Raw genomic sequence first — 23,602 nt, 5'->3', positions numbered from 1 at the left:
AAAGAGATCCCATGGACATGCCAGGGCGACGTGTCAGCGCCGGGCATCCATCACCCGGTCGCTGGAGCTGCCGCCTTGACGCAGGAGGGGGCCTAGGCTTGCCAGGATCACCCCGCATCTCCCCGCTCCTGGCGGGCCGTGGCATGTGTCCCTCAGCCATCCTTCATCGGCGATCTTTTCCTCTCAAGCTCCCTCAATGCTGAATGTGCATTATTCCCCAAAACTTGGTGGTCCAGGTAGGATTTCTCCCCTCTTCTGAAGGATGCTGGTTGTTCTCCCCACAACTTATTCCCAGCGCCCCGGTCACCAACCACGTCCCACACTGGGACATCGCTTTATTGTCCCACTCCCCCATTCCCCGTGTGCCACCGCGGGGCAAAACCTGACTCGTTTGTCCCAAGGGCTGCTCCCTGCAGCCAGATCGGACCCAGGCCGCCAGCGAAGGCGGCTCCTAAGCCTCCACCAGCACGAGCCTTCCCGAGGGACACGCTCCCCCGGGGTAGCCAGACAGCCTCTCGCTCCCGCGCTCCCGGAGGGCGCACCGAGCACGGGAGCAGACCCGTTCCTGGTGCCCCACACCAAGCCCGGGTCGGGAGCATCGCCCGGGACGGTTGCGAGACAGCCCCAGCAGACTGTACCCACCCCGGGATCCCTTGCGCTCGGGGAGGATGGGGGGAGAGGGGCGAAGCGTTTCCCAGAAATTAAGAAACTGTATTTTCGTAGAGGCCCGAGGACTGACAGGGAAGGAATTTTCATAGCGCACCCGCCTCCGTCCCGGTCCTGCCCGCCGTGCCCTCCGGGGAGCCAGGCCCCGGCACGGCGGCGGCAGAGGCAGAAGGGCACGGAGCCGCGGGAGCAGGCTGACAAGTGTGATAAAATGATCTTCCTTAACTAAACTCGTAAAGCACTGGGCAATAAAACTCAATCTTCTGTAAAATCCAATTAAGTCATTATCTGACTGATTGTATCTTTAATTGAAAACAGAAGTGACAGTAAATTTCTGTGATATATCAGGATCAATCGATACCGCTATACGATTCAGCCTCAAGAAGTGATTTATAATGTCAAACCTATATAGGTAACTCCACATTATTCTCTCTAAAACCACTGGTGGATGAAATTAAGAGTAAGTGCATTTAATAAAAAACAAGATGGTCAGGTTATTGATTACAACAGATGGGGGTGAAATCAAATAGATGTTTTCAAAGCACAGAGCGAAGAAAATACAAGTAATTTTTTTTTCCTGTTCTAATACAGCTCACCAAATATACACACAAGAAAATTCAGTCATCAATAACATTTTTATTTCAGGTACAGCTGCAACTACAGAGAACAATGAACTTTTCTAGACTAGTTTCATTTAGGGTTGGCTTTGGTAACACAATAAAACAACACCATAAGCCATTTTTAACAAAATAACAAACACCAAAATCCGTGGCAACTTTTAAGGGACTTATTTACTTACAGTTTAGACTGCAATCTAAGACAAGGCACTCAACTGTATTATGCAAAATATGTTAATTTGGCAACATGAGAAGAAAACTCCCGGACCGAGCAGCAGCGCTAGCCTGTAAGGAACCATTAGAAATACATAACGGCATGATGTTTCCCAGGGATGGGTCATCTCCCCTGCGCGGAGAGGGGCTGGCACAGGACACCCGGTTATCTCGGCTCCTGCTACCTTGAGCCCCTGCCCGCATTTCGGCGACGCTCTCTCCGGCTTTGCCCGACGGCGGCCCTCCGCCCCGCAGGCCTGCGGTGGAGGCTCCGCACCGCTTCCCGGCCACGGGATGCGCCAGCCGGCCCGGACGGCAGCGGGAAGTGCCCCACGGCCGCCCCCGGGGAAGCTGTCATCCCGCCCCGCACCTGGAAAGAAGAAACCAAACGCCCCCACGCCCTCCCCCCGCAACCCCTAAGCAGAACAAGCAAACCGAGAACGCTGCTGCTGCACCGCCCTGCCCCGGGCGAGGGCCGCCGCAACTGACTACTCGCCGCCCTCCTGGACGGGGCTCACCGCGAAGTTGCCGGGCTGCGCGGGGGGCTCGCACTCCAGGTCCCCCTTGGTGCTCTCGCTGCTGGACAGGCACCCCAGGCCCGAGTCCTGGCTGCTGGGCGGCGAAAACACTGCAAGCGAGGGGAAGAGAGAAAAAACAGTGCCCGAGACATCCCACGGCCCCGACCAGAGGAGACCCGCACGGATCTTCCCGATCCGGGGAAGAGGGGCGAGGAGGTGTCTCCCCACTGCATGGTGAGGTGCCGGTCTCCCTCCTCCTGCCAAGGCGAACGCAGTGGGAGTAACGATGTGGGGGAACAATCTCGGGTCTAGGGACTGTATCCCCTTCACCCAGGAGTTAGTAACCTACCTAAAGACCTAAGGCCCTGGCTTGGGCAGCCCGAGGCTGAGGCCAAATATTACAGAATTTAAAACTAATACAGTGCTAGGAACGGTTGCAACATTGCAATTTGCAGTAGATACAAAAACCAAGTAAAAGGGTCTCTGACCTTCCTAACCTTAGATGAGTCGAGATCCACCCCCAACACTCCCTTCCTGCCTACCGTGAATATAATTAAGGAGAAGCTGCAGTGGTAATTTCTCTCCTCATTAACTTCCTGATTGGTTTCAGGCTCAGGATTCCAGCGGGCGGCAGTTTGTCACCAATTCCAAATAGCCAATCGTTAATACTAATGTTTGTGTAGCTAACTGCCAGCATCCGCCACGGCTTCTTGTACAACAATAATAGTGAAAGGGTAACATTAGTGCTTCCCATGTTAATTCAGATTCTGTTCATCAATAGGAAAATCTATGATGTAATTAGCAAAATGCATTGGTAGTTCAGGTAGTCTGAGGGAAACTAAATCACAGCAGGAGCTCCATGAGCACCTGACACCTTAATTATCAATACTATGTTTTGGATTTTACTGTTTAGTGGAGAATATTACCAGGCTGTGGTCTTTTAAAAGAGAATATTGTTTACAGCCATTGCTTGTTTTTTAGAAGCCATGATGAATCTAGTACTACTGCACAAAAACAAGGAATATGGAATTGTGGCTTAAACCTGTCCTGAAACCACACTGTTGCGCCTAAGTAAGCAGCTCCTCCATGCTTGAGACCTGAGTGCTTGCAGACTCTGGGGACCTCTAGCACATCTGAAGTCCAATGAAAAAGAAGAAGTTAGGTTTGATTTTGACAGCCAGGCAAATCCAATGCGATTCAAGGAAAGTAAAACAGCACCATCTAGGTTTGGCACATCAATGAGAAAATGAGAAATTCTCTCTCAAAAAAACACCAACATCCCATTTCTGTTATTGTTTCTGCAGTAACTTCCATTTGCAGCTCAGCTTCCTAATTTGTCCTTATTTTAAAGACTGGTTACTAAGAGATGGAAAAGACATTATGAAGTTGACATCTCCCATAACATTTTCACCTACTTAACCCATGACTAGACAAAACGGCAGTTTCTGTTTCCTTCAGGGAGTTTTGACCATTTTTGATATTGCCAAACCTGGCTCCTTGATTTAATACAAGTTTCTCCTTCAATGCATATAAGGGAAAAGTAAGGCTCTAACATCACTCTGACAAAGCAGACTCTATTATTGTCTTTTAAATCTGACATAAAACTTCTTTTTTTTTAACCCTAGTGAATGGGATTTTAACTCTGTATTACATTTTCTCCTAGCTAAAATACAAATAAAAGAATGCAGTGCTTAGACATGAGTGAGTGACAAGATAATTAAGGCAACTTCCAACAATTTTTACACATCACACGAATGCTGCTAATGACTTACTGTCACAGAAAGAATAACCTGGTCTGCAGCATCATGTACTCCTTTGCTATGTGGTCAAAGGCACAAAACAGCTGAACAGGTCTTCAAAATCTCCAGGCCTGAATAACCAGTGCACTGCTGGAGGGCAGCACTGCTTTGCACCCAGAGCAGGCTGGAACAGCAGTTACATAACTGGCAGTTGGAAAAAGCTTTTGATTTTTTTCTAGCTCATCAACCATGAAACCTGGAGTGCTGCAGGACTGGAAATGCTCCTTGCAGTGTGCAAGAGCCAAGTTCTCTTCTGCCATGAGAGCATACTAGGCAATTTCTGATGCTGTTTCCTGCCTTCCCTATTTAGTAAGTAGGGTTGATGGTGGAGTCCAAGGAGAAGTCCCATCTCAGTGTCTGGATGAGGATGCCACTTGTCTTTCCACTTCACTTCCTCAGAATCTGTCTGTGCTTGAGATTTCATCATTGCCTAAGAGCTCCTAGGACTTGAATCAAGTGCAAACATGTAGATTGGGGAAAGTAAGTGGAACAACAGAGGAACATCTCTGAAGCTCCTCTGCAAGATCAACTCGAGAGACTGGCTCACTCCACAAGCACATCCACTGGGTGGCCTGGTCTGCACCACACTCCCACAGCCTGAAGCAGACACCATGCACTATTTCAGATGAGTAACTTGGAGTGGTTCATGTTTTGACTATACAGAATATCAGAACAGAGATGCTCTGCAGGTCCACACGCCAATATTGAAGGAGAAATCACCTACAGAAAATGCAGCAATTGTCACCTTCCTGATGTTTCTTACAGACTAGCTCCTCAGTGGTAGTTCAGGGCCCTAGCTTGTGCCTAACAAAAGCTTTGGCTGGATCTGGCCACACCTATCATCAGGAATCACCTCTTTCTCCAAAAGGTATTACACAGTAATGTATTACATATATAATATATTACATATATATTACATACATTACATATATAATGTATTACATATATTACATATATAATGTACCTGCATTACATAGTAATGTCATACATAATAATTACATAGTAATGCAGGTAGTGTCACTTCAACAGGGCTGGCTGTCTCAAGGGCTCAGCTCTCTGACTCTTAAAACCTCATTCTGCTCTGATTTAGTAAAGCACAATATGTAAAGGTTGCTGTAAGCATTCTGTGTTCTCAGCCTCCAGGACAGAAGTAAGAGGGAAGCAACTGATGTTGAAAGGGATAATTTTTTGTTTACTCCTGAGTAGCCAAATGGACAAGAGGCTTATTTATTTTTAAAGGATTTGTTAATACTTCCAGAATGCATGTGCCTGGAGTGATGGAAAGGCCCATTTTTAAATACCGAGATCTATAATCTCTGTGACAAACTTTCAGGAAGCTTTCTTTCTTTTCCTAAATGGAAAGAATTCAACAGAAAACCCACTCAACATGCTACAGTATGGATATTGAAACCCTACCACAGCAAAACTGCCACTTCACTTTTGCGATCTATGTTTTTAGCAACTCTCTGTTAATTAGTATAAATCTGGGGAATGAGACAGAGGGCAACTTTTTGGTAGACAGACAACCACATCTGTTTCTCAGCACATTAAGCAGTGGCTCCTAAGTCTTCCGGCCCAGTGGAGCTCCATGAATTTTTCCACTAAATTCCAAATTTATCACAATTTTGATGGTTATGCAATTGGGGCTACATAGGCTGGTCTCTGAATGTGTACAGGGGTACATAACAAGAACCACATAGATTTTAAAAACAACACAGCACTACTAAGATTTGTCTCTAGCAGATGAGAGTGCTACTCCTGTATCCAAACCTGCACTGCTTAATTGAACAGACTTCCATTACAGTCAACAGAGTCACCAAAGTCAAGCAAGGAACAGTGAGTAGTATGTGCAATGCTGATGAAAAGTGCAAGATACTCAGACTGGGACCTGTAGCTATAAAAAGGCAGCAAAAAAGAAATAAGAATTCTGTTCCAGTGTTTTAATCACACAGCAATAAAACGTAGAAGTTCCAAGTTCAAAGAAACAAAATTCATGTTCTTTTTGATTTAAGTCTATGAGTTTCATCTGTTTGAGGCTTGTGACTGATCCTCCCACAGTTGTTACACAGCCCTTATCTGTGTAAATAAGAGTACAAGAACTAGGTCTGTGCCAGTTTTTAAAGACCGTTCCTTTTACCCTTGGGAAAGCACCTAAATACTTTTGAGCTGTATGAATCTGAAAAATTTTCAGCTAGTACCACACAGGAAAAGCAGCAGGAAGGGATCCCAGCCATAATCACAAAACCTTACATCTTCTGACACTGGAAACTGCACTGACTTTTAACTTGAGTGATCCTTGAAATTCAATGGACTGAAAAGAATAATACATTTTCAGTGATGTGAGAAAGCAGAATGATATTCATGCTTGAGAAGTAAATATTTTCCCGAGTTTACATTTACAAAACTATTAAACTCTAAATAAGGAGCAATTTGTAAAGATTTAAAGTTGAGCAGTACAATCCATTTTTAAAAACTCTTTCACCTTTCTTAGGGAAAAGGAAAATAAGCATGCCAGTCTCTTATGCTACTAAGGCCCATCCACTTCTTCGTGGTGTGCACACGTGTGTGAGCACAGCCATGTGTAGGATGAAGAGGACTGGAACCAGACGGCCACTAGAAGTTTGACAGCATGGGAGCATCACTTAAAGCATGCCTCAGTTTTTGGCATGAGGGTGGACAGGAACTGCTCTTCATGGCACCTCCTCCTCCAAAGCACTTTCCTTTTGCAAATACCACTGTTGTCTAAACAAGCAGCAACTTCCACTCCATGCTCTGCAGATCCCACATGAAGGCTCTTGAAAACCAAACTGGCCTGGGAAACCAGTGGCAGTCAAACCAGGAAGCAAGTCATACTACCTTCACAAAGGGCAGAATGAGAGAAAATGGCACTGGTATTCTCCTCAGGTTACCAGTGCAAAAACTGACACCGGACTTCTTGGCACCACTACAGGACATAGCAGGGTGACTGGCCATATTCTGAAGACAGGCTGACTCAGTGGCCTGGAAATAACCACAGGTCACTCTGTCCGAAAACATTGCCCAGTTTTTACCCAAGTAAATGGTACCCTGTCTCTCTCTACTGCTCAGATTGATCCAAAAAGGGCTGACTCTACCACCCACCATCAGCAAACAGCCTGCCAAGCTACAGCAACTACCTTAACCCACACGGCAAATGCCTGACAAAGCGTTAGGTCAAAAACCCAAACTAAATCAGCCAAACAAAATCCCTCAAAAGGTTACTGCTGCAAAACCAGGTACTCAGAATCAGAGAACTACCAGATTCATCTCAGTTGCTGTCTCAGCAACTGAGAAGACACATGAAAAAAAGAGAATGGGAGAAAAGCACAATTCTCCTATTGTGGAGAAAGCATTAGAATGGCAGCAGGAGTGTAAAGATCTGTCCTGACTAGATGACTGTAAGATGGGCAAGATGCAATCTTGATGTAAACACACACAGAAAGGCCAAATTAAGTTACCCCGAGCAATTTCCTGTAAGCTGCCTCTCTCCTTTGGGAGTGCTTAATTCTATGTTCCCAAATGTTCAGCTCCTTAAGTGGAGTTTAACAAAGGGTCAAAAAGAAAATCTACCACTGCTGAATTTCTCATGAGATTCACTCCTGTGTGAATGCTCCATTTGAAAAAATGGAGGACAACTGACTTACACAAGGGTGAAGAAACTAGCATTAGTGGCAGCCTGTTCATAACCAGCCATACAATGGGTTCAGCCTCATACTCTGGTATTCCGTTCTGTGCAGATCTAAGATACCAAAAGTCAGGAGCCCATGGGTCCATGGGTTCCTGCTATAAGAGCACAGAGAAGCTGCAAGAAAAGAGACAAACTTGCATCAGCTGTTTTCAAGATTTCCTTTGAACCCAAAGATTCAAATTTTATAAAGCTGCAGTAACTCACATTTCAGGATGTTCACACTTGGTGACTCCCCAATATATTTCAGGTTTTTTTCTTCTGCTCTGTGTGAAGTAATGTAAAAAACCCCTTGTGTTGCTATCTCCTTCATGACATTTCTCTTGCTCAGGAGAAAATGGTTCTTACTGACTGAGAATTCCTGCCAACATCCACAACTGCATAAATGAGCCAAATGTTTTCTCTCCTCCCATTCCTCAGGCCTCATCACAGATCTGGACCAGGTGATAGCTCCCACAAGGACAAATTCTGGAAGCCTACCTGAAGCCAAGGGTTTCTGCTTGCTGCAGCTGGTCACCACAATATAGTGTGAGTGCAGGCTTCTTATCAGTAGCATGATGCATGCTGAAGTTTAAGAAAAGGAGGCTGATACCAAGTAGTTACAAGGGGATAATGAAAACTCAGCTATTGTTATGCCTTAAAACTGAGCTCCACATATTACATACACCACCTGAAATGTCTTTGTGACTTTTGCTTTGATGAATATGTTATGGACTATTCTGTGCTGACCACAATGCAGACCAACTTGCAAAAAATTGGGAGTGGTGCTCCCTTTCTGCTTTGCATGCTGTTTTTAACACAATGGAAACCTGTCCAGTTCTAGAAATGTGCATCTGTGGATATTTTCCCGCTGACAAGAAGTTACAAGAGCAACAGGCAGAGCAGCTTACTGATGCAAAAATAAAAAGAAGCCTAAGGATCTGGAACCAAAACCATGCCCCATCTGTGTCTCTTAACACAGGTATAGTATTTCACAGTACGGCCCTTTTCCCATTCTCAAACACCTATCTTTCTCACTAACATTTAAGGCAATTAGGATTATCTTGGATGCCCACAGTACGGTGCATTAATTGTGTATTTTCAAATAGACTTAATTCTTGGCATTAGGAACTCAGGATAAAAGGTGAAGATCTCAATAGAGATCTTATTCAGCATGCTTTACCACAGATTATCTCATTCTTTTCCAGTTCATGCTTGTACTTTTAGCAACTAAGAAGGCACAGCTGTAACTGATGTAATTAGAAACCAGAAGCTGAAAAAAACATCATCCTGTTGACTCCCTCACCTCTGGTTTTAAATTCTCTTATAGTAATGTGTGAAACAATCAAACAAGGCTTTCCACTTCTCACACACCACCAGTTAGACTGGCAGGATGCAAGGACGATATTTGGATAGCATAGGCCTTTTTTTCCAAGACTCCAAAAAGTACCTTGAAACTCTACCAATCTATTACAAAGCAACTGCCCTATATGCTTGCAGCCAGGAGCAGAGCAGTACTGATGGACCAACACTCTCACCAGCTTTAGATTCTGCGGCTAACTTGATGTCACTAAGCAGCTGCTGCTGGCTAGGAAAGGCAGAGGGTGAACCACCTGAGAGAAACTTCAGGAGGATTAGGTGAGCTGAGTACCCTTGCTTTGAATGACTGAAAGACGGGGAATTCAGCTGACAGAAGCTTTCTTTTGTTTTGGCAGAAGTGAATGGTTACCTGCCTCTTGTGCACACACTCACCACAAGTGGTCACTCTGCCCAAGTCAGGTCTCAGCAAGGTACACCTCTGCAGAAGCCTTCCCAGTTTATATTTCACTGCCAGGAACCCTAATAGCTAGTTCTCTCAGAAAGGAAACATGATTTTAATGGTTTCACACAGATTTTCTGTGTTGGAAGACACAATGCAAAATGTTCTCCAAGAATGGGACATCTGAATGTAAAGCAGACATTTTCCACTGCTGAGTAACAAGGTAAAACAAGCATTCTGAAAATGTTTTTCTGTGTCATCTCTAGGAGTAAACATTCTGCATAATTACACATAAAGCATGACAATCTCATCATCACAACAGAACTGGGATGAAGTCACAGATTTGAGGTATTTTTAACCTGGTAATAACACTACCAAAAAAGGCTCATGATAAAATGCAAAAGGTATCTCCCTTTGCCCTCCCTAGGCATCCTCCAGACACTTATTTAAAACTTGTGTTGTTTTGTGCACGCATTTGCACAACAACAGTGGGAATTACACTGAAGAACTGCTGAAATATGAGTCCCTTTGGTTTTGTATTGCCTGTACTGCAGAGATGTCTCTCCTTCAGGCTGTGACTCTGACCAGCAGACCCACTACTGGAGATTCTTACTTCCCCCAACAAACCATTTAAAGATTCAAGATTAGAAAGCAGCCACAGAAACATAGGAGAAGGCATCAACTTCCAGGGAAGTCACATAAAAAAGTGGCTGTGAGGAATGGAGGGTATTTGGACATCTGCCACCAAATGACGAACAGCAAAGAATCTCAGTGGAATGAAGCTATTTGCTTCATCTCGTAACAAGACTGACAAAGCTGGGACCTTCTATCTCTTTATTCCTGAAGACTCGTAAAAGGCAGCTTTGAGAAAAAAAATGAACTTCAAATACACTCTTTGGACTGTTTTTCTTATAGTAATCAAAACACGGTCTAACAACAAGATTAAAACACACACATATCAATAATTTCTCATGAGAAATATATAATTATCTTGCCAGCTCCTGCTGTACAGGCCCACGTATCTATTCCAGGCATTTTATCCTGCCAGGACTACACCGAATTGCTGTGCTATGGGACCAGAGTCTCAGGACTCCTTAGACTGTCCCATTACTGGGCACAGCACCAAGGCACATCTCAGCACCCACACACCTCTCCTGTGTGGCCACTTTGGAAGCCAGATCCATTAAATGAACTGAGTTCATGGAATTTTGTTCTTCCTCCCCGCCCTCACCTTGTGAAAAAGAAAACAAACCATTCCAAAGACTGGAGTCAGAAGAGGCCACACAACCATGTGAACAGGCAGCAACATTTCGTGGCAAGGCAAAACCAGCTACAGACTGCCTGCAATTCCAGATTTTGGGACAGGAATCAAAGAATGGTTTGGCTTGGAAGGCATCATTAAAGGCCATCTAGTCTAAATCCCCTGCAATGAGCAGGGACATCTCCAACTAGATCAGGTTGCTCAGAGTCCCATCCAACCTGTTCTTGAATGTTTCCAGGGATGGGGCACCTACCACATCTCTGGGCAACTTATGTCAGTGTTTTACCACCCTCATTGTAAAAAATGTCTTCTTTTTATCTAGTTTGAAATTACCCTTCTTTAATCTAAAAGCATTATCCCTTGTCCTATTGCAACAGGCTCTAAGCAGCCCCCTCTAAGTACTGAAAGGCCTTAGAAGATCTCCCTGGAGCCTTCTCTTCTCCAGGCTGAACAAATGGACTCAACATCCACGTGAGACTGTGGAGGAAAGGCTGAATCCTCTCCTTGTCCTGTTGTAAGTTTGCAGAAATATGTGATTTCAGCAAAAACAATCAGTGGGTTAGATTTTTTCAAAGCAAAAGTTTCTATCCAAACAATTTCCAGCCAGCTCTAAAGAAGAGAACATGGCATTGTCTCTTCTAACCCCGGAGTCATCTCAGGCACAATTTGGTGACTTTATGCTGATCTTATGGAGACTAATTACTGTCCATCTCCTCTGGGGTCTGCATCTTCTGTTATGCAGGCTTTTCCATACACTCTAAACACCACCTAACCCATAGATAATGCCACACAGAGGTGACTGAAATGGGCATCCCCAGCTGCCCGTTAGTGGCAATGTAGTTGCGCAGGCTTACCATAGCTGTTGTGTGGCAGCACACGGGAATGAAGGGACAAAAGGATGAAATCCATGCCCATTGTCATCAATCCTAATGCTAAAAGCGTAACCAAATAGCTAATAATGACGGACTTAGCTCTTTCAAGTTCAATGATTTAATTTTAGAAAATACTGTCTCAGTGCAACAGTGCCATATTACACAGCTTAAAAAGATTTTTTTTTAGGACATAACTTGCAAGCTTTTGGAAATCAAGAAGTTACTAAAAAATCAGCAAAAATGCTAGCTCTATTGCAAGGGATCTGTTACGGTAGATAAAACAGATTTTTTAGTTGCAAATAAATTTATTTAATTTTTTAAGTTCTTTTATAATGCAAGCTTCTCTGCAGGGAATGGAGAAAACAAGGATCTGCAACTTATACCATACCAGTGAAAAGAACAGGAGTTTTGACACTGACTTCAGCATAAGCAACACTGTATCACAAACAACTATGCTCAAAATAGAGCAAGGCAGAAGAAAGAAGCAGCCTTATCATTTACATCTTACAATGTAAATTAACCTGCAACTTAAAACCTCAGAAGGCTTTAAAGTACCTTAGTATTACCATGGCATTACTATTTTTAATATTAACTTCAATTTGGAAGCAAATCAAGCAGATTTGCAGTAAAATGCTTCAACAAGCATTGATGAAATACACAACACAAGATGGGTATACGCACGAATGGAATAAAAATGTTGCTACTTATTTTAAAGTGAGATTTATGCCTCCCAAAGTTTAGGAACCTCGCACAATAAGTCACAATACTCAAGTAAATAAGGAAAAAAGCAGAACACAAAACATTTTTGAGGTAGTCAAATAAGCTAAATGAAGTTTCACACAACATTAGGCTTAAGACAGACCCACTGTGTTATATTGATATCCATTTCCACGAACACAATAGCGTTATTAAATGCACACTGTGAAACACTGGTGCGGCACTGACCCTGGTCCTGCTCCAAGGTGAAGTGCCAGGTTCCAGCTGAGCCTGTGCCATCGCTGGAGGGCACAGGCTGCACCTAATGATGCTGCTGCTGCTATTGCCAGCTGCATCTCCTCAGGCCCGCAGAAGTCCTAAAGCCTTGGAGATGCAGACCTGGTGGGAAAGTTAACCCAGCAGTGTCTAGCACTTTCTTCAGGATTCTGACAACAGCAGCCTTGCTAAAAAGGGCCAAACTGCCCTGAGATCACACTGGTTGTAGTATATAAGCTGTGGGTCAATAGGGCTTAGAAACCTTGAGGATTTTAGCTTCCTACAAGGGTAGTAGGTCACTTCAGTGCTCTTGTGCCATCTTTCCTTACTAAGGTTATTGGAACGGGTGCAAGTGTAGCTGGCAAAGTTTCAACATGCACTTTCCCTGCCCTTGCTTGACATGGTCTCAAGTCCAGATGGTGAACTTTAAATCATGTTTAAGTGGCAGAAAAGTTCTAAAATAAATAAATACACAGAAAATCAGACTTTTATTATTGTCATCTGTTGTAGAGAAAATTTTAACATAGGTTTCTGGGGTCTAGTGGGCCAATCCAGACACTGGTGGCTGTGTCAAAGACTGCCTGCCTTCAAGGAAACCACTCCAACACTACACCTCAGCTAATTTTAACAGTGCTGAATGCAACCCTGGTCAATAGAAAAGTGATTCAACACTCTAATGGAGAGCCAGAGAGGAGAGAAAGGAAGTGAAAAGTGGAGCTCATTCTCTGCTGCATCATATATCCCTGCTGCAACCCCCCACAGATATGGGGTGGAGAAGGGAGTAAAGAGCAAGGGCTGCAAGGAGCTTGCACTATGCAGAGCAACTGAGTACTTGGTGATGTTCAGGGTCAGGGCAGGGTTTTTCCACTCTCTTGGAGGATGGGGAAAGCAGTCTTACTCCACACAAGTACCTGACGGGCATGGCAGCTGAATGCAGAAAGAATAACAGATGAATTGATCCAAGACGGACAATTAAGAGTCAGAGCTACAGAGGTCAGCCCCACAGCTGTGAGGGGCAATTATTTTCAAACTAGGGGCCAATCCACATTGCTGTCTCCTAACTCCTTTCTAATTGCACTTTAGGCAGTTACAGTTTCATTTGTCCCTGCAAACATATCCACTTAACATACAGCAGAGCCTCTCAACAAGTCAGCGTTATTTCACTCCAATGTAGACACTGTTTGCCCAAACCTAAGTGCAGTGTTTATGCCCTGGAAAAATGAGAGACTCAATCCACAAAATTAAAGACCGTGAAAGCACTTGTGATTCAAGAAAGTGCTGGGGCAAGACATGTTGGTAGAGATAGCTTCACAAACTAGAAATTTGTATTTATCCAAGGGAGGAAACAGCAAAACCTGACATAAGCTAAGTCCTGATTTAGAGTATTTATGAGATTTTAAACTATATTTAAGGATATGCAGCTAGCTCAAACCTGACTTAGACTGAAATTTATCAAAATGTGTTTTAATACTCAAAAGCCAATACAAAAAAATTGCTAAAAAATCTAGTGTAAACAGTTGTTCCAGGGCGGCAAAATAGAACCCTACTTGCAGTGTCTGCAACTGCTCTGAGACAGAATTTGAAAGGGAAAATGATTTATAAATGAACAGGAGAGAGCTCTCATTGATTTTTCTTTTATGTCCAGAAAGGAAACAAAACTACTGGCCAACTGGACTAATAACATTGTTTGAGTTTCAGCAGTCTAATACATGATTAGTGCCAGCTTGGAGTAAATAAACATGCTACCCACAGCATACAGGGTGTGATTCAGGTCTTAGGCAAATCTTCTACTGTGAAACATAGCTGATTTAACAGATACCATGAGATTAACATCAGGCATAGAGCTTTAAAATTGACATTGTAAAATTATGAGAAAGTAGAAAATAAATGCAAAAATATAAATGCTAGTGTTAAAGAAACTAAATTACAAATTTTGTTTTATTTCAAAATGAACCTCAGGGAGTCCTGTGTTTAACCTGGCTCCTATTCTTTACTGATCACATATTAAAATGAATCCCAACAAATTAACCATTCAATTCTGAACATACTTCAAAACCCATCTTCAGATCTTGTCAGACTTTTAAGAGATGCATATTTCAAAAATAAATGCTCCCCTCATCCCTTTCATACATTTTTAAAGTGAGCTGTAATCTGTGCACAGATGCTTTCAGCTTTTCTCACATGGACCTGTGAGTGCCAAGCGGGGTAGAACCTTTTGTAGGAGAGGTGGGGTACACTGCAGAGACCACCGTGCATGTGGCTGGGACACAACGGGAATGTGCTCAGTGCCAGGCAACCAGTGGGCAACCACGCTGGCAGCAACCACCAGGTCACCTCAAGTCTTCTCCTTAAAACACCAACAGCACAAAAAAGTTAAAGAAAATGCTGACACCCTCCTAACTGTAGAGAGTAGAGTGGAGTTGCTCTCCTATTCTGATTACTCACAGTATAATCTTATTTACACATGTGGAAGCAGTGAGGTGAAGCAAATACTTTTACAGCATGCAAAGCAAGTTCACTGGCTTTGCACTGGTATAGCATGACAAGTCTGGTATTTTTCCAATTTTCAATTCTTTCTGTGTTCTCAGTACTGCTGGCTACCAAGATGTCACAAGTAGAAAGCAGCTATAACACTTGCATGTCTGATCTACTTCAACAGGTTTGGAAAAAACGAAATGTTATTTATTAGAGCCTATTTAGCTCTGCAACAATTACCCTTCAAAACCCAAAGGAGAACAATGTAATTGAAACTACATGCCTTCTTCCCTGCAGAAACCTCCAACAGCCTCAGGCAAGAGCTAATACAGATGTAATACAAGGCATTAAAAGAGTATTGGATGCTGTAGCTAGCAATTATCCTGGTATTTAAACAAATCTATCGCTCATCAGGAAAGCATTTAGTGCAGTAGTCAGAGCGAGACAGGCTGACACGGAGCACAGCTACTTAACTGTCCCCTCCAGCGATTACACTTTCTCAACCTGAGAGTCATGTCAAATTAAACAACTACACATTGACTTTTCACTTCTATAAACATTAAGTATGATTGACAATTTCCGGATGCTGCAAGATAGTCATTATAATCAGACAACAAACAGTTAGCTCATTTGTGGTGTTGTTTTTCCCCCCTATCCTGAGCCATTTCCCGACGGACTATTTTTACAGTGCTCTATAGAAAACATTTTCTCCGACTCTTTGCAGGGTCACCATAATAAAATGCCACCACGACACCTTTGTACGTGTGTATAACTAAGTCACTTAGCTTAGCATACAAGACACTTTATTTTTTCCTTTTAGCTTCAGCCCACACTTACCCATTTAATTCAAATTTGGAGATGTCTGGATAGCAACAACTGGATGCCAACACTGCACTAAATACTATTAATTTGGCATCTGGAGTATTTTTCCCAATTCCTGCCGTAACTCATGGAAATCTTTTTTGGTCTATGTACAGCAGACACTGCAAGAAGGAGTCAGCTGCCAGAATGGGAAATTGAATTACAAGCTCTACAAAAGTGTTCTGAGTATGTATTCATAAAGACCTCGAGCTTCCTAAGGCTATTACAGTGTCCCTCTAGCAAGGCACTGCTCACTAATATCTGACGACTGCAGCTTAGTAAAATTACTAGAAATCGAGCAGATACATAAAGCAGTCAAGGTTGTAAAGAAATACAACCCTTTGATTTTATATGCAACATTCTGGTGCCTGAAACCGCTATGTTATAAGTGACAGTTTTACTATCTGCCCCTCTAATTCAAGCCACAAAAGTAACATAAAATACACCCAAACTTTCCTCTCTCAAAATAAAAGAAGTAAAAGAAATTTCATAAATAATGCTTAACACTTTTACCACCATCGTTGTCACCTTATCCTCTGCCCTCCATCCTCCCTAAGAAACCTCACTGGATCCTTTAAAGCCTCTGGTAAAAAAGCAGGTGAGATTACTACTGTACCATTAAGCTAATTATGAACACAAGTAACACTAGAATGCTATTGGTAGGTCTGGAAGCCTCTGTATTTACATGATCAGTGAATCTGAAGCTTTCTTTACCTTCATACTGGTTGCAGCAGACTGAAAGATAAACTATAGTATCATTTTTTTTTAGAAAAATATAATAAATTAACTAAATAAAATCAGTACTAATAAACACATTTGTGAAAACTGTTCTGAACTAGAAAAGTATGATTTCACTGCAGGATTAGCACTTCAAGCAAAAATGAGTGTAGGAACTGAAAATAGCTGAGGAGGACAAATGAAGTATACCTGCTGGTAAGAACAAGTGCAGTCCCACTCCGTTTTCCACTTCTGAACTATATTTAACACTGGTCTTAGAAGTCTAAAATTAACTATAATAGTATTTCAAATATTATCTCTCTCCCTCTGGTTTAAAAATCAGGCAATAATAAAACAAAAATACTTCAGTGAAGATTCCAGAAAATGCCAGCTCCGTTTCAAACACAGAAGACAAAGCAGTCACAACACTGAAGACTTTGAAATATAACTTAATTCCCAGGTTTTGCAGTACAGTACTGAAACAAAAACATCTCAAGAAGCACTTAAAAACTTTGCTGGTCTATCTCCAATATTTTCTGTTTTTTTAATCAGTTCACCACCACCGAAGTACCAAACTTTCACTGAAGCAAGTTACTGTCCTTGTCTGTATGCCAACCAACACAGTGTGCTTTCCACTTTATGCAGCTATTACTGTTTAACTCCAGGGATATTTCTCAGTCTACCAGATCCCAAAGGCAGCAGATTTATCTCTGAAGACTCAAGTCTCAACTTACTCATACACAAAACATCTTGGTTGTATTTTGCACTGACTTTCTACTTATGTAACTGGACAAAGGCACCTACTATTTTATCTTATTCTCAATGACCTTGTGTCCACACTGCAGTTGAAAGGACTAACATAAGCAGGGAGAACATTTGCAATCCCAGCACACAGCCAGATGTACAGTAACTTTTGTAGTTTCTGTATTTTAAAGTTTCTACCTGTTTCCCTCAAAGCTTCATCTCCCAAGCTCTAGGAGACATTCACACACAAAAACCCCACCAAACCAAACCCCAGCAATGGGTTTTAGCTCTGTTTCAGTGGTTTACCAGCCAGCTGCATCATCTCTACATCTCAGCAGCAACCTCCTCCACCTGAGCTGCTCCTGCAGTGCTTTGCCTTGCCATTATTGTCTGCCCTGTGAGGTGCACCTGTATGCCCCCCATTCTCCCAAAGGCAGGACACCAACTGTATGTAACACACTCACCTCACAGGTCCTCAGACCTCAGAAATTTAACGTTAGCCTCTGCTACAGCAACCCTACAAAAAACCCCTATTAACCTAAAGCAAAAATCCATTAGGAAAATTCCCACTCTACTTCTAGCCAGGGACCATAAAACTATGATATTCAAAGAACTGTATTTTTCAACATATTTTTTTTAAATAAAAGGCTAGTTTGCTGAAGAGATAATGCTAAAATGCAGCACTTCAACGAAATACTGAAATACCTATTAGGAAACAGCATAAAAATAAGACAGAGTCCAGGCAGAAAAATCTGTATTTGAACGTATGCAGCCTTCATATACACAATGTGCCCATAGCATATGTGTATCCATATATCCATGTATATCAATACAGGCATCCACACACAAGTGCAGGTATGTGTAGATTATATATATTATATATATAAAGCTAACTTTCAGTCCTCAGAAAACAAAAGCTATCCCCATATAACAGCCAAATTCCTACATAACTCAATTTCGACATCTCATCTGGTGTGAACTGCACTCATTCCTAGTGTAAACCCCAGCGCGCTCTGCAATGATATACTGTAATGTCACATCGCAATCTGGATTTACTATAAAGGGCTGCTGACGAGTTTCAGAGCAGTAAACATTGCTGCGAGGTGTATTTCACACTGAGCTGGTTTTTATGAAGAACACTTCACCGCCCAGCCACGGCACCCAGATGATGAATGGTGAAAGATGCATGACAAGCTTCATCATTGTTTGTAAATCTTAACTGTTCCTGCTCACTAACTCTGCAGGCAATTTTCAAAGACAGCGGCCGACAGAAGGACAGCACAGCTTTCCTGAAGGTTATTCAACTTGTACTTGGCCTAAGATATGCCTGTGAGGAGCACTGGAAATAAACTCATCGGTTACACTGAAGCATAGAATTAAAAACATTTGATGGGCAGGCACACTAATGGTTGCTAAATTAAGAAAGCCCATCAAGTAGCCTTGGTGTCTGTCCCCTACCCTGCTCTGCAGGGTTACATACATCATGTGCAGGTAATGTAACCTGGTATTATTTACACATGCAATATAAATATGTATATTTATAAAACAGGGAGAATGAATGATGGCCTGTCTGCTCCCACATGATGATTTTCCCTGTTATCCTGTGCAGTTACACATAGTGCTCCAACATCCTCAGCAACTGCTTGTAGGAAGGCTACTTCTTTTCTCCTCTAGGAAGAAGTTCACTCTTGAGACAGGGGAAAGGAAAGGAAAAGAAAGGAAATTACTCATGGCATGCAAGCACAGCAGTGGGAAGAGATGTCCCTTATTTGTTTTCCCTGAGATCATTCTGGTGTGCAAGCAGCATCACTGACTGCAACAATCTCTTGCCAATAGTCACAATTTGGCTCATCACCTCCCTGCACAAGGCAAGGCCAGTCTACATGGTTCTCCAGAACAGAGTCCTAGTAACTGTGACTTCTTCCTTTTCTTTAGGATCAGTAGCAAATGCTTCCTTTGCCAGAGCTTCTCACAATCTGCAGAAACTTTACAAGCAGCAGAAACTGCAGAAGAACTAGCTCAGCTGGAGATTCTCACCTGAGTTGCAAAGCTAGCATGAACTGCAAGGTGCTCTACATAGCAAAAAATTATAGCTGAATATGGAGTGAGTATTCTCTTCTCTGAACCAGCTAAGTTATGAGGATGCAACTGCACATTAATGCAAGAGGCGAGCCATAACGCTGTTTGTTACATTACAAATCATGCCTGGGTAAGCACAGGTATCACTACCATCCTGACAAGATGTATTCTTTTGTTTTATCACTTTATGATAAAAGTCTGATAAATGATTTCTATCAATTTCTGCTTCCAGTGGGAAAAATTCTGTATCCAGAGGTAATAAAATCAGAGCATCAAAGTCAAACCAGGTGTAAAGGACACAGGTCAACTGACAGTGTGTATTTTTTTCAGTGAAGTACCCAAAATCCTTTGAAGTGTGATGACAAACCCCACATAGCCTCATCAGCTATAGTAACATCCACCATACTGCACAAAGAGCAACTCAAACATGCAGAAAGTTAAGTCCAGAGGTGCAGTGGGTATCTGGTCTCTCACATGTGGCTCTGAAAGGCTTCTAACTGCAACAGAGACTGAGGAGAAACCGCCCTCTACCAGAGAATGTAAAGCAAAAGAGGGAAGGTGTCCAGGGAAAGCTAACAGAGCCATTATGTATTCCAGGATGGCACCCTGGCAGGTGCTTGCAGGGAGAGAGTGATGCCCAGTGTGGGACCCAGCACTGTCATAAGTGCTGTGCAATGTGCTATCCAGTATCAGCTCTCCCAGTGCCTGCTCACTGCTGCACCCTCCAAGAGGGCCAGCAGGGGCAAAGGGTGTGCGGCAAAACCGGTCATTTTCAGACTGGGATTGACGGGACACCACAAACTTCTTTTCATAGGAGGAAACTCAAGAAAGCAGAGATTCTGGCAGTAGGTATAAACGTATTTCTTTGGATCTGCACCTGCCCTGGCTCACTGTACCGCTGATTTGAGTTTCTTCAGACTAGACGGATTTTCCTTAAACCCTTGTTTTACCAACTCGAAGCCTAGAACTCTTAACAAAATGCAGGCTTGAATTTTAAAAACTCTGCATCCTTTCATCCACACAAAGTACTAAAAAACGAATAAATACATCCCATGAAAAAAACCTCGTTCTTTGACTGCTTATCAACTGCCCTGTCCAACCTCCTTCTGGGTGGATGTTATTTGCTGGTGAGGGTGAATGCGGTGCCACTGGCATCTGTTGAAGGTTCAGGCTGTCCCACTCTCTCTTGCTAGGATGCTGACAAATGAAAGCATTCCCGCACAGTTTCCACGTGAGCTTAAAATTCTTCCTAGACCATGCTACAGCCTCAGTCCAGAAATATCTGCGTTCCTACAAAAACAGGTGGAAAGCCATCAAAAATACAGTTTGTTTTACTGCTCCTGCAGCAGGACTAGAATCTTCCCCCAGATCAAACAGTAAGGGCTTTTCAGCCACCCTGGCATGAATCAGCAGAACTCATGAAACAAACCTGTAATTCTGCAATTGTCCAATGCAAAGTTGCTCTGTGTGCTTTTGAGTGAGCATAACATAAAGACTGCATTTAGAAAACAAACTACTAAAATGAGCCTTTTAATCAGGAAAAGAACTGAATTAGCATGTAAACAAACACTTAAATTACTTTGTTTCCAGGAATTCCCTTCAGAACTTATAAAGTTATTTTAATATTGCTCAAATCTCAGTTAGAACATGGATCAGTAATTTATGAAAAGGCTTTAATATAAGGAAAAATTAGTTACCAGAGCCTATATTGAATACGCCTCATATTCTCAAACTGATTTTGACAGCTGCTGTTACAGGTAATGAAATGATCAAGTATGATTAATACTGTCATGAATCACAGTTAGCAACTTGCTTAGTTTAGAAGATAAAAAAATGTCTATGCCCAACAACTGTCTGTCCAGCTAAGCCCAAAATTCAAATTTTTATGGAAGATGACATGTTAAAAAGTAATTTCCCTGAAGAGATCTACAAAACATCACAATGCACATGCACAACCTGCAATGTAAACCAAGGCCTGCAGAAGCGCGGTATGAAATCTGCTCACCACCCTTGTAATGAGTGCCAAAGGGAAGCCACATGCAGCACAGCCACTGGAGACTGTAAGTAGCAGCAATGAGAACGCACAAAACAAGACAAACAGTTGCAAAAAGATCAAGTGACCCATTTAACTACCTGCTCAAAATCTGCAGATGTACATGATTACCTCTTCCTTTCTTGTCTTATTTCAAAATTTATTTTTAAAAGTTTGATGTACAATGATAGTGGAAGATAGAATCTTGAGTTTTCTGCAAACACTGCTTGCTCTTTCATCATGAAGGATAGCATATTCTTGAACAGAGATCACTTTTTAAGGAAAAGATGCACAAACAGATGATACACATACAGAACACACAACCTCAATACCGCTGCTGAACTTCTGGGTGCAAGATTTTATCCTCCTCACACACTCCACTGCCGAAACTCTTCCAAATTCAAGATATATTTCTGGTGATGCTTTACAAAGAGATGGATAGAGAAGGAGTAGAAGTGTTATCTCTCATACCTGACAACACTCGGACTGCCTGGGACTGAAACAGCTACTCTTAAGCCTACACAGACAGTGACTAGTCTGCTGACAGATGAGAATTTGGGCTATTTTCTACAACTGTTCCCCTCTTCCCAAGTGCTTTATTAATATAGCTCTGCTATGCATTTTCTCAGCTGTCTGCAAATAAAGAGCAGACAGAGGCAAGGCTTTTTGCTGTTTTCGGGGTAATTTCTTAACTATATCAAACCAGCCTGCTTAGTTGAAGTGTCCTCTATGTAACTTGAATGCTTGCAGAAAGCAGTTCAGGCTCAAGGATGTGGTATCAAGATACTTTCTGCATACCCGGACTACTTGACCTCCCTAATCCTATAGCAAGGTGCCACCTGTGGCTCTGAAGTGTTACTCTTGTCTGGGGTACTTTCAAGGGCCCATGTTCATGCAAAAATACTATACATAGGAAAACTCAAAAAAGAGGCACAACTTTGGTGCACAGAAATCTAGTTAGAAAGAAACATCTGATATCTTATGCATGTTTCTAGGGCACATGGCATTCCTTGCATTCCAGCAATGCTTTTGCCAAAGTGAAACTTTTTCTCTTAAGCAGGGAGACTTCTTCCAGCGTGCCCTTTCTTGTGACCCCACTGGAAGAAGCTCTTTACAGAGCTGCTCCAGTTTGGTGAGGCTTCTCCAATGGCTCAGTACTGTTGTCTATACAGTGTCCAAGCACAGAGGCAAGGATGTCTCTTTAAATGTAAATACAGGAAAAGTCTGTGTCACTTTCATTACCACAACTGTAAAACTAGGGATACCTGCTATTTGAATTCTAGAAAGGACTATAAAAAAGTGTTTTAGTGTTGGAAGCTGTTATGCTGACAAAAAAAACCTATTACCAGAAAAGTTCTTCATAAAATGGTGTTTGCTGCTTTACACAAAACTGCTGACATTTCCTGTTTCAAAATACCAGCTTTTCTTACTTGTGTTTGGGAGGAGTTTCAGACTCCAGCTTAATGTTCAAGCTCCAAATGCAGCACTGCTCTAGCACTTCATTACTTGCGTTTCCAACTACTATGACACTTGAACAGGAAAATAAAAATTCAAATCCATCCACCAGCTAGAGCAAAATTTTAAATGCAAGACATTCACCATGGCCACAGACATGAGGAGTAATTATCTCAACATTTCACATAATGATGACATAGGCTTTACTCCATGCTATCTTTAAGACAAGGTAACTACTCTAAAATCTAAAGTGTCTGCAGATACAATGATGTTTATCCTTTGCATCCTTCTATTTGAATGTTAAATTTCTCTGCCACTCTCCCTAACCTGGAAAAACACTTTCATACAGATAAGGAAATGCTGAACTTTTACACAGTGGAAACAGGACCCAGAGCCAGGCACCCACTCCTGATCCAAGCATGCACTTCCTTGCTCTCTCAAACCAAGGCCTTGCGCAGGTTATTTCACAAATATAAGTGCCGGAGAGGATGACTGAAAATCAGTGGAAGGTGCTATCCAATTCTGGGCAGTGAGCCAATCCTAAAAAGCTCCATGAGCAAATGAACAAAGGAATGAATGAAAGAAACCAAGCAACTGTCCCACAGAAATCAATGGGAATAAGGCACTTGGCTTTTGGAGATGAAATACCCTGTTGTGAACCACTTTTAATTTCCCCACTTCTCAACTTATCTTCCAAAAGAAACACATGTTTTATAGTATACTTCGCATGCACAAGGTTTGACAACAACTTCTCATACATCATTTCCTCCCATTGCTCTTGCAGAAAAAAAAAGAGGGAAATATTTTGCACTACTGAGTACAAAATTCCCTTCCAACCTAGAAATTACTATCTAAAACTTATAACTAGGTGACCTAAGGA

General features: G+C 42.4%; 1 protein-coding gene across 1 annotated transcript in view; it reads right to left on the bottom strand.

Moving 5' to 3' along the window:
* Positions 1–1,282: 1,282 nt before the first annotated feature.
* DMRT1 (doublesex and mab-3 related transcription factor 1) overlaps positions 1,283–23,602 on the bottom strand; it is a 64,558-nt gene continuing 42,238 nt past the window's right edge. The window contains exon 5 of the mRNA XM_027709626.1: positions 1,283–2,124. Coding sequence (XP_027565427.1) covers positions 1,985–2,124 — 140 coding nt within the window. The 3' untranslated portion in view covers positions 1,283–1,984. The remainder of the gene's footprint in view (positions 2,125–23,602) is intronic.

This window comes from Neopelma chrysocephalum, unplaced genomic scaffold (genome assembly GCF_003984885.1).
Source record: "Neopelma chrysocephalum unplaced genomic scaffold, ASM398488v2 Primary Assembly neopelma1_96814, whole genome shotgun sequence".
Classification (NCBI taxonomy): Eukaryota; Metazoa; Chordata; class Aves; order Passeriformes; family Pipridae; genus Neopelma; species Neopelma chrysocephalum.
This window is presented reverse-complemented; position numbering and strand designations above follow the sequence as displayed.